The sequence below is a fragment of the Schistocerca nitens genome, chromosome 7, assembly GCF_023898315.1.
Source record: "Schistocerca nitens isolate TAMUIC-IGC-003100 chromosome 7, iqSchNite1.1, whole genome shotgun sequence".
In the NCBI taxonomy this organism is placed as follows: Eukaryota; Metazoa; Arthropoda; class Insecta; order Orthoptera; family Acrididae; genus Schistocerca; species Schistocerca nitens.
Genome location: NC_064620.1, coordinates 139427372 through 139439745, shown reverse-complemented (window position 1 = coordinate 139439745; position 12374 = coordinate 139427372). Strand labels below are relative to the sequence as shown.

The following is a 12374-nucleotide window of genomic DNA, read 5'->3' as shown; positions in this document are numbered from 1 at the left end:
CCAGAAAATTTAGAACCTCTTTATGCGAAGGTAAGATACAGAGCCCAAAAAATCAAATACTTACAAAGAACCAAATGCAACACCAAAAGTTTCGAACACTTCAAATATTTTTTATGGAATTTTGACACCATCTTTCAAATGGATTCTATGCAAGATGTGTCAAGCAATTTACTCAATGTTTAATGCTGACCATATAAAGGTAAGAATATGAAATACGTTGTTACAAAATCTTTATTTATAACATAGTTTTAGCAGTACAAACTTGTTTCTAAGTTTACACTGTGGTGTATACACATGTCAATTCAGTTGCACTACAGCCTACCCACATTACTTAATGTTTCTCAGAAACTTTAACAACAGTATCGAAAGTAAGAAACTGCAGTTGTCCACGATATAATACTTCTGAGATAAGTTTCTCAGCAATGATGCACTGTACATTGTCTGTTCTAGACATTTTACGCATTTTAGCAGCAATACTCATCCCAAAGAGGTCAAATTCATCATTTTCCTTTGATGACGATGGAAGTTGCTTGCATGGTGCCACTGGAGGCTCGTCATTCTTTCTTTCTCGCCATTCTCTCTTAGTACGTATTGAAGATAATGTGGCAGATGAAGGAGATACTGAAGACATCCTACCATTATCTGTGACTACAAACACATTGCGTGGTGCCACTGGAGGCTCATCATTCCTTGTTTCTTGCCAATCTTTCTTGGTACTTACTGAAGATAGTGAGGTAGTTGAAGGAGAAGCTGAAGGCATTGTACCATTATCTGCTACTACACACACATTGCGTTGTGCCATCGGAGGCTCGACATTCTTTGTTTCTTGCCACTCTCTCTTGGTACCCATTGAAGATAATGCATCAGGTGAATGAGACACTGAAGGCATCGTACCATTATCTGTGACTACAAACATAGTCGCACCAGCTTCATTTGTGGTATCCTGTGAAATGAGAGAAAATTTAATTATAATGTCAAATATATCAATACTGAAATAACTACAGAAAATTTATCATGTAACATATATGTAGAAAGTTGGGAGTGAATTCCTTACAAATACAGTCAAAACAAAAACAAGATGTAATGAGCCTCCAATCAAGGTTAAACTCACAAGCTATCACAGAAACATCAGTGCCAATATTTCACCAGATATTCATTAATGTGCAAATGATTTGGACACACGCACTGGGAACCATGTAGCACAGAAAATCAACCAAGTTCAAAGAACTGCTTACTAAACACCAGTAGGTTCTATAGTGATGAGAATAAAAATTACTATCTGCTCACTACATAGGCAAGCCTCTAGTCAACATCTGTAACTGTTTGCTGTCAGAGGGTGCATTCTCAAAAAAATAACAGCCAAAGTAAAGAACCTCTAAAAGAATGGGATGAAAAAAGATGTATCTAACAACAGGCCCATGTCATCCAAGTCTGATTTTTCCAAAATAATGGAGTAAAATTAACTATAAATTATTAATAAACCTTATACAAAAATAAATATTTCTCGGATTCACAGCATGGTATTTGTAAATCCAACTCTATCAAGTCTGTCATCTTTAATTTCCTGAATGAAGCTTTAAACATGAGTGACATTAAAAAAGCATATTTCTACAGTTTTCTAGACTCTAGAAAGGCATCTGAGCCCACAACATTGTGCTTACAAAACTGGAGTGTATATGCGCTAGGGGACCAGCCCATGAGTGGTTGAAATCTTACATAAAAAAAGGGAGCAAATAATTGTGCTTGCTTTCCAAGACAGGAATAACATGAAATCCTTATATGGAAAAAAAAATACAAGATGCATTCAAGTTCTAAGGCCTCCGATTTTTTTCCTGATTAACTACTCACCCGAAACCGATGAAACTGGCGTTACTTCTTGACGTAATCGCCCTGCAGACGCACACATTTTTCACAACGCTGACGCCATGATTCCATGGCAGCGGCGAAGGCTTCTTTAGGAGTCTGTTTTGACCACTGGAAAATTGCTGAGGCAATCGCAGCACGGCTGGTGAGTGTGCGGCCATGGAGAGTGTCTTTCATTGTTGGAAAAAGCCAAAAGTCACTAGGAGCCAGGTCAGGTCAGTAGGGAGCATGAGGAATCACTTCAAAGTTGTTATCACGAAGAAACTGTTGCGTAACGTTAGCTCGATGTGCGGGTGCGTTGTCTTGGTGAAACAACACATGCGCAGCCCTTCCCGGACGTTTTAGTTGCAGTGCAGGAAGGAATTTGTTCTTCAAAACATTTTCGTAGGATGCACCTGTTACCGTAGTGCCCTTTGGAACGCAATGGGTAAGGATTAAGCCCTCGCTGTCCCAGAACATGGTCACCATCATTTTTTCAGCACTGGCGGTTACCCGAAATTTTTTTGGTGGCGGTGAATCTGTGTGCTTCCATTGAGCTGTCTGGCGCTTTGTTTCTGGATTGAAAAATGGCATCCACATCTCATCCATTGTCACAACCGATGAAAAGAAAGTCCCATTCATGCTGTCGTTGCGCGTCAACATTGCTTGGCAACATGCCACACGGGCAGCCATGTGGTCGTCCGTCAGCATTCGTGGCACCCACCTGGATGACACTTTTCACATTTTCAAGCCGTCATGCAGGATTGTGTGCACAGAACCCACAGAAATGCCAACTCTGGAGGCGATCTGTTCAACAGTCATTCGGCGATCCCCCAAAACAATTCTCTCCACTTTCTCGATCATGTTGTCAGACCGGCTTGTGCGAGCTCGAGGTTGTTTCGGTTTGTTGTCACATGATGTTCTGCCTTCATTAAACTGTCGCACCCACGAACGCACTTTCGACACATCCATAACTCAATCACCACATGTCTCCTTCAACTGTCGATGAATTTCAATTGGTTTCACTCAACGCAAATTCAGAAAACGAATGATTGCACGCTGTTCAAGTAAGGAAAACGTCGCCATTTTAAGTACTTAAAACAGTTCTCATTCTTGCCGCTGGCAGTAAAATTCCATCTGCAGTACGGTGCTGGCATCTCTGGGACGTATTGACAATGAACGCGGCCTCATTTTAAAACAATACGCATGTTTCTATCTCTTTCCAGTCCAGAGAAAAAAAATCGGTGGCCTTAGAACTTTAATGCACCTCGTAACCAACCAGCCCATATCAAAATGCATTAAACTGTCTACAAAAACTTGTAATAAAATAAAAAAAAAAACAGTTCCTATGAATATACACAAGTAAGGAATAAGTATCCTGTAACCTTATCTATAGAGCCATTTGTCAGAAACCTGGAAAATACAAATGCTACAGAGTTTCTTTGAGCATGCATCCTACAGGAACTGAGATGGGTTTTCAACATACATAACAAACGAGCTTCACATGGCTCCAAGCACTTTGGGACTTAACATCTGACGTCATCAGTCCCCAAGACTTAGAACTACTTGAACCAACTAACCTAAGGACATCACACACATCCATGCCCAAGGTAGGATTCGAACCTGCGACTGTAGCAGCAGCGCGGTTCCATACTGAAGCGCCTAGAACCACTCGGCCACAGCAGCCGGCCAACAAACAAGCAATACATGAAATACTGTCTGTTATTGCATAAAAATTCTTTGACGTTACACATCAATGATCAATAAAAAAATTTGTACTTTGCCACAGCAGAATTATACTGTGATCTGGCCAATCTTCCAGAAGATTAACCCAGATGGGGAATCTCTAGCAGAAGTTGTTGTACAGAACAAAAGAGAATTATAAGAGGCGTGAAAGTGCAGCTCCTAGAAGCAGGCCTTAACTTCCAAGTCCTTCCACTGCCTTGTTTGTATACTTAACAAATAATTTTCATTAGGAAAATCTTACATGATAATAAGGTTCAAATGGCTCTGAGCACTATGGGACTTAAAATCTGTGGTCATCAGTCCCCCAGAACTTAGAACTACTTAAACCTAACTAACCTAAGGACATCACACACATCCATGCCCGAGGCAGGATTTGAACCTGCGACCGTAGCAGTCGCGCGGTTCCGGACTGAGCACCTAGAACCTTGATAATAAGCAACCTGTAGTTAAAACCAGGATATACTCACATAACACAAGAAGAAACCAGGAGAGACATATCCAGTATTCAAATACAATCCTTCACCATAAAGATGAGAAACAACTTTGTAAGATTAAGCACAGATGATACATCTATAGAGTGTGCAAGAAACACAAGACTTTTTGCAGAGGATCATTAACAGTCAGCTACCACTTAATGAACATCCAACAATACTGGCAAAAAGAATGTCGCTATCATCATGTTATGCTCTTAGGTTGTTAGCATCCGTTTGTAACACCCAATGTTTAGTGGTGACATACTATGCCTACATACTCTTAGTTCTTAGCTATGCAATTCTTTTCTGGAGATTGAATGCACAAAACATGGATACAGTTTTTAACCTGCACAAAAGGGCCACAAGAATAATAACTGGAAGTAGCTGTCAGGCCCATCGTAAATAGCTATTTCCAAAAAAATGAGCACCCTTACTTCACCAAGTGAGTATTCTACCAATCTGTGGTGCATATCAGGGAAAACATTACTAAATAAGACATAATCATGGAACAAGAGCCAGTTTGAACTTAAATTTATCCACACACAAAAACTTCAAAACAGCAGTCTATATCATGAGATAAAACTGTATAATAAATTGACAATGGAAATGAAAAATACTGTAACTAAAATACACCTGTTACTACAACACAGTCACATTGTAATACGAGATAGTGGTTTACCACTTTCACATGGAAAAATTGTCACGATGCAAAATGCATGATAGCATATCTGCTGACAGTCTTTCAGGTGGACTGAGGAGCATATCTGAATAAAGTATCATTACAAATTAATGGAAACACCCTAGGAGTTATCAGTGGGTGTCTGTACTGTGTGCGGCAATGATGAACGAAACTGTTTCCTATAGGCAGTTTCCCGAAACAAACTGTTTGTAAATCAAGGAGCATAATACAATAGGGAATAACTGAACGAGACAGTGCATCTGTGAAGACACTGACCTCATATTCAGAAGGATGTAGTTTCTCTATTCGGCCATCCTGATTTATATTTCCCAAAATCACTTAGGCAAATCAAGGGCTAGTTCCTCAACACATTGGATTATACAGCCGGCTCACAGCTAGTCGCAGTCCGTAATTACATTGTCTGCTGCTGTAAGACAGGCTGAGCAATAACTACTTCTTAGTGTTTCTTCTTCTCTATTAATAGATGGCATGACATGTTATATACCATTGTAAAGCAGAGACATCTATCTATTCAGTGGCATGTAACACTATTTCTTTGATATTTTGTGAGTTATAAGTTTTAGTTTTTCATAGGTTTCTTCTCAACGCCTCCCCCATAACATCATCCAGAAATCATGTACCAGTAGTGTGCAAAGTAAGGAAGAAGAAAAGTGATTCATGATACGAATGTGAGCAGTGTTTAGTGGTTTTGTACATGCTGTATTTTTTCAGGTAGATATCACGTAAACAAAAATTTCTAAAAGACTATTAGCTTCACTCCTCATCACTTCAATAAACAGCAAGGAAAAAATTTTTAAGGAATTCATACCAAAAAAGGATTATAAATTTGAGAAAAATGTATAAGACAAAATATGCTGATTTTCATAAATGTAAATAAATGGTCGACTATGCGAAAAATGTTAGTTAGTCAATGGGTAAATGAAGGCTGAGGCCAATCAACTGTCCCGTTCTCATAGGCTAAGTATCCTATTCTCAAAGCATTTAATTTATGCTGTGTGTTTTATATCTTGACCAATTAAATTCACTGAGAATGTGTGACATTCCTGAGATTGCCCTGACTTTTCTGGTAAAATTTAATTACCTGAGAATTCCAAGTTTTCCAGAAGAATCACCACCCTGAGTGGGTGCTTGTGAATCAATACTGAAAAACAGTTTCCTTTTAATTGTAACTGTATACATATACCCAATGGAAAATTTTGAACTGTTAAGGTTTTTTATGAAGCTCAAAGCAAGAAAATAACTGTATATCCAATAACAAACACACTCTCTGATCATAATGCACAATTAGTTAGGATAAAAGAGATAGTGTCTTACAGTATATGTACTGCTCAATCGAAATCAGTATAATTAATTAATCCAGAATAAATGTTTTTAAACCTGGTTTACAAGAGATGACTTGGGATGAAATTTATAATGAACTAAATGCCGACATGAAATTTACTCTACTACACGATAAATTCATGCTATTTATAATTACCTTTTCAGATAAGCTAATCAGAAATTAATTAAACACATAAAAAAGTCATCCATAAAAAAATCATGGATGACTTGAGGGAATCAAATGTCAGAAGTCTGTAATTCTGACGACTGGCTTCGGGCTATATGGAATGTAGTGAAACTAAAGACAGGACCACTGGCCAAAAAACAGGATACTATCACTACTGAGTTAAATGGAAGGGCTGTAAATGAAATGTCACAGGTAGCTAATATATTCAATAATCATTCATTAAATATAGTAGAAAATATAGGGCCGAACAGCTCAAGATAAAAATTACAGCAGTGCAATGAAAAAGCAACTCTCATAAAATTCATTCATATGAATGTATCACCGACTTCTCTGTCAAACTAATAAAATTATGAATTCTCTCAAACAGAAAAGCTCATTTGGATTTGACGGTGTTTCCTAAAGAGTACTAAAACTTTGTTCCTATATTATAAGTCCTGTCTTATCTGAAATATGTAATGCATCACTAATCCAAGGCATTATTACAGACAGACTGGAATACACCAATGTTGTCAAACCCTCTATAAGACACACAATAGAAATGCCAGTATCAACAGACTGTTTGGCTACTGACACCATTTTCCAAAATTTTTGAGAAATGATATATTCTGTAATAGTAAACCACCCAAGCAACAATAATATCCTCAATAAAACACAGTTTGGATTATAGAAGATCTGCTCTATTGAGAATTCGATTTTCACATTCACTCACAAAATTTTACCAACATCAAATAACAAAATAGCACCTGCTGGTACTTTCTGTGACCTATCTAAGACATTAAACGGCTGAATTACAATATTCTAGATAAAGTGAGGCTTTATGGAACGGATTGTATAGCCAACCAATGGATACTGTCATATCCAAACAAATGCAGAAAGTTTTACTTCTCAATTCAATCAATGTAATCAGGAGAGAGGCTTCTGACTGCGGAGATATCACACATGTGGTTCCCCAATGCTCAATGTTAGGGCCACCATCATTCCTCATATATGTAAACAACCTCACACTCCATATACAAGAAACAGAATTCGTTATTTTGGTGGATGACACTAATATTGTAATTGATACAAGTAAACATACAGCAACAGAAGATGTGGTAAGCAATGTCCATGGATGTGCCATTGAATTTTTGTTTGTGAGTGGTCTCATTCTGAATTTTAAATAGACAAGTGTTGTAGGAAAGTTGTGGTTGAATGTAACTACTTCTGCATCTGTAAGCTAGCTCAGGTTCTATACACTATAAGAATAATCAAATCAGTAGAAAAATGACAATCATTACTCCACATTAAGGTTGCCTTTAGTTAAAAAGGTGTGCACAATGCTGCAACTAAAATTTTTGACCACTGACCAAGACATAAAATAACTGACAGCACAACAAAATTTGAAAATAATGTGAAAATTTATAAGTTGACGGGTAGGAATCACTAACATCTAGGCAGATTTACGTTGATTTGTAATGTGAATGTTCATTATGATCGATTGCACTAAAGCTCCACGTGAAATGAAACTAACTACTAGTTGCCTTGACGAAAGCGATGCAACCATTTTCGACCAGTGGGAAGGGCTGGAACTCTGTTGTGAATGGCTTTTGAAAAACTTTCTTCGATTGTTTCCCTGTGTTTGGGTGACTTATTTCTCATAGCTGAAGTCATTTAAACGTGTTTTCCAGATTTTCGGATTACCTTCGCATTTTGAATCTCCACGGTATATGCCACAGGCTCATGTGATTCGTAATTAACAATATCTGTAGCAGCGTACACAGCCTGTTGATTATTCTGTTCATCAACATCATCACCAACACCAACTGACGCAGATGACACAGCTGCCGCACTGACGCTGTGCACTGATAAAATTGTTGGATGCTTTCGCTCCAAATGTTTTCTCAAGTTAGTCGCAGTCGATTGGAAACGTAATCTGCGATCACATATATCGCACTGTGCAATTCTGTTACTGGGGTCTGTTATAGAAAAATATTCCCATAAATACGACCTCTTTCTTCTAATCATTGTTGACATGCACTCGGAAATACAAAATTGAATGTAAACTTTCTATACTTTTATTTCCTACCCCATACCATATTTTCGCAAACCACGAGTGTACGAATGCAGCGAAAAACGCACAACAAACTCGGAACAGTACACCAGTCACTGCTTCCACGTTTTAACAGTGATACTAATAGTACAGTGTAATGATTTCCCACTCGACGCTCTAAGGTTACCGAAAGTAAAAACTGTGCCCCAGCTTCCTATCTGCTTGTAATACAAATGACTAAGAAATCAAGTAGCTGTCATATAGCATAAATAATTGAGAAGTCACAGTTTTCGAAACTACAAGACATCAGTTTTGAGTATATTTATACTCTATTTACTAAGGTACTTGGCAGTGATTTCCGTCACAACTAAAAGTCACAGATAACAACTAAAAGTAGCATTCCACCTTCGACCATAGACACTAACCTAAGGTCGAAGCCATGGTCGAAGAGTTACATTCAACTCTTTAGGCCGGGTTTACACACGCATCTAATATGACCCAGAGCTTGTAGCTTTCAGTAGCGTTCATACAGGTCGTCACAAATTCTATGTAGTTGCACAGTTTTCTGTTGGGGTCAACTGAAATCATATGGCGGGTATTAATGTTATAATTCAGGTTACGGCATTAAAGGTGTGACGAAAGTTAAATACAAGGAAGACGAAACACAAATGTTAGATCTGAAAATAGATTTCGCACATAGATAAGTCAGAGACCGGAAACGTATTTACAAAAGAAATAACACACAAAGACGGAAATCCTCTCTACTATGGCAAACTAACCAACAGGTGATATGTAAATATCATCTGCAAACACATACATACTTTCTTTCTTTGTCCTTTTCTTTATTTTAGAGTTCCATGGGTCTTTGATACGAGTGTATCGCTACGATGAATAACGTACCAGACTATTACAATAATAACAATATGTAAATGTCCACGATGCTTACAATCTAAATCATGTATAAACAAAAACATGAAGTTCAAGTGTTCAAATAATAACATATATTACAGTAGTAATGATGATTACACAAGTAAATTATAAGCTCTACATTCTAATTTATAAAAAAAACAACATTGTCAACAATTGATATACCAGTGCTAAATAGTCATTTCTTACCGGAATCGTTAAAATTAAACATTTTCTTAATTGAATTGTTTAGGATGCAGTGTTGTAGCTACGTAGCCATGGACCCCGGCGCAAAAATGAAACTGGAGCTCTATTGAAGCTAAACTAAACACTTTATAGATGCAAAACTACTTAGTCATCAGATGCTTACCGCCCAATGCACTGCATAATAAAGAATATCTACTTACTACTAAGTGAATTATTATGTGTAATGCAGCAGATAATATTTAATAATACTGCAAATGTGAAAATTTGTTTGTTTGTTATTCTTTTGCACAAAAACTACTGGCTGGGTTTGTACACAATTTGTACACGGATAGATTTCGACCTGGGTAGGACATAGCATACCTTCATACCGATGAAAAGATCCCATGGGCAGAAGCTAGTAAGAAAGATAGTAAGAAATAAATAATTTCTCAGTTACGAAAACATGGCCCCTTGCCGAGAAGCACGCTGGTAACGGTGAAGTCAGGACTTGCGCATCTGTGGTAACACACAGGTGCGGGAAGGCGGGCTATTGCAGTGCTGACAACTCACTCTCGCTTAACTAGTGCGCTGTGAGCTCAGAACGCCGCAACGATGAGCCTGATTTCGTTTAGAGCTAAGAATTCCGAGCGGTAATTGTCGGTAAGCGTCGAAGACAGGGGCCGTGTTTCCTTGGCTGTAGTATAGTACATTACAGTTAATAATACAGGCAAACAATAAAACCAAGAAGTCAATTTATTTATAACAATGTATTTTACTGTCTTTTTCTGGCTTTATTTTTTGCAAAATCATCAATATGTACCGTTAAATCTAGACCTGATGCGGCCTTGTTTTCGACTGCAGTGAGTGCCAAATATCAGAGTCGAGTTTGACCCATACTATTCCTTAAATAAGTTTTGATTATTTTTAATTTGGTGAATGGTCTTTCAGCTGTTACATAAGTGGCAGGTATTGTATAAAATAATAAAGTTATGGTAAACACTTTTGTAATGTTGCTTTATAGCACTGCATATTTAGCTATAATTTCTTTACACAACTGGTGGACATAGTCAGTTTACGCAAGGTGATAGGTATTAACAAATTGAAGTGAAAAATTAGGCCCTATTATATCAAAATATTTATTTTGGAACTGATCATGTTTTTGTAATAAAGTTGCCTCATCTACAGTGAGCAAGACTGATGGTGTTAGGAAAACGTCTATTTAACTGAACTATTATTGCACATTTTTAAAACTAGTAAATTTAAATATTTCTTACCTGTTTCGAAATCGGTGGTCGGAAGATAGTTCACCAAGTGTTTTTTAGCTTTCTTCTGCCATTTTTCATGGAAATTAGGATCTACATCATTTTTTTGGAGTTTCACTGGCTTCACACTTCATTAATTCGAAATTACTTCCATAAAATCATTATTTTGTTTTAACATCTGCTAAGGCTCTACTTGCCTTTTCCAAATTTTGGATACATAATCGATGCCATTCAATATTTCGTGCATCAATTCACAAAGGAACACAAACTTGAAATTTAGCATTTTTGTTTTAATACATTCTGCTTCACAATGCTCATCTTTACTGGAACTCTTCAGTATTATTTCTTAATAACACCTTGATTATTTATATATACACTCCTGGAAATTGAAATAAGAACACCGTGAATTCATCGTCCCAGGAAGGGGAAACTTTATTGACACATTCCTGGGGTCAGATACATCACATGATCACACTGACAGAACCACAGGCACATAGACACAGGCAACAGAGCATGCACAATGTCGGCGCTAGTACAGTCTATATCCACCTTTCGCAGCAATGCAGGCTGCTATTCTCCCATGGAGACGATCGTAGAGATGCTGGATGTAGTCCTGTGGAACGGCGTGCCATGTCATTTCCACCTGGCGCCTCAGTTGGACCAGCGTTCGTGCTGGACGTGCAGACCGCGTGAGACGACGCTTCATCCAGTCCCAAAACATGCTCAATGGGGGACAGATCCGGAGATCTTGCTGGCCAGGGTAGTTGACTTACACCTTCTAGAGCACGTTGGGTGGCACGGGATACATGCGGACGTGCATTGTCCTGTTGGAACAGCAAGTTCCCTTGCCGGTCTAGGAATGGTAGAACGATGGGTTCGATGACGGTTTGGATGTACCGTGCACTATTCAGTGTCCCCTCGACGATCACCAGTGGTGTACGGCCAGTGTAGGAGATCGCTCCCCACACCATGATGCCGGGTGTTGACCCTGTGTGCCTCGGTCGTATGCAGTCCTGATTGTGGCGCTCACCTGCACGGCGCCAAACACGCATACGACCGTCATTGGCACCAAGGCAGAAGCGACTCTCATCGCTGAAGACGACACGTCTCCATTCGTCTCTCCATTCACGCCTGTCGCGACACCACTGCAGGCGGGCTGCACGATGTTGGGGCATGAGCGGAAGACGGCCTAACGGTGTGCGGGACCATAGCCCAGCTTCATGGAGACGGTTGCGAATGGTCCTCGCCGATACCCCAGGAGCAACAGTGTCCCTAATTTGCTGGGAAGTGGCGGTGCGGTCCCCTACGGCACTGCGTAGGATCCTACGGTCTTGGCGTGCATCCGTGCGTCGCTGCGGTCCGGTCCCAGGTCGACGGGGACGTGCACCTTCCGCCGACCACTGGCGACAACATCGATGTACTGTGGAGACCTCACGCCCCACGTGTTGAGCAATTCGGCGGTACGTCCACCCGGCCTCCCGCATGCCCACTATACGCCCTCGCTCAAAGTCCGTCAACTGCACATACGGTTCACGTCCACGCTGTCGCGGCATGCTACCAGTGTTAAAGACTGCGATGGAGCTCCGTATGCCACAGCAAACTGGCTGACACTGACGGCGGCGGTGCATAAATGCTGCGCAGCTAGCGCCATTCGACGGCCAACACTGCGGTTCCTGGTGTGTCCGCTGTGCCGTGCGTGTGATCATTGCTTGTACAGCCCTCT

The 12374-nt window shown here is 39.5% G+C and overlaps 1 protein-coding gene across 2 annotated transcripts; it reads right to left on the bottom strand.

The window, feature by feature from the left end:
* Positions 1–213: 213 nt before the first annotated feature.
* Positions 214–8669, bottom strand: LOC126195297 (uncharacterized). 2 transcript variants are annotated; one of them, XR_007538572.1, is made up of 3 exons: positions 8341–8669; positions 7949–8223; positions 214–943 (listed from the first exon to the last, which is right to left on the bottom strand). XR_007538572.1 is itself a non-coding variant. In XM_049933848.1 (2 exons), exons 1-2 carry the CDS (start codon positions 8279–8281, stop codon positions 332–334), a joined length of 945 nt encoding a protein of 314 aa, XP_049789805.1. In that variant the 5' UTR covers positions 8282–8669; the 3' UTR covers positions 214–331. The 2 variants fall into 2 exon arrangements, 1 of the variants encoding a protein (XP_049789805.1); XM_049933848.1 differs by having other exon boundaries at positions 7949–8669.
* Positions 8670–12374: the final 3705 nt, after the last annotated feature.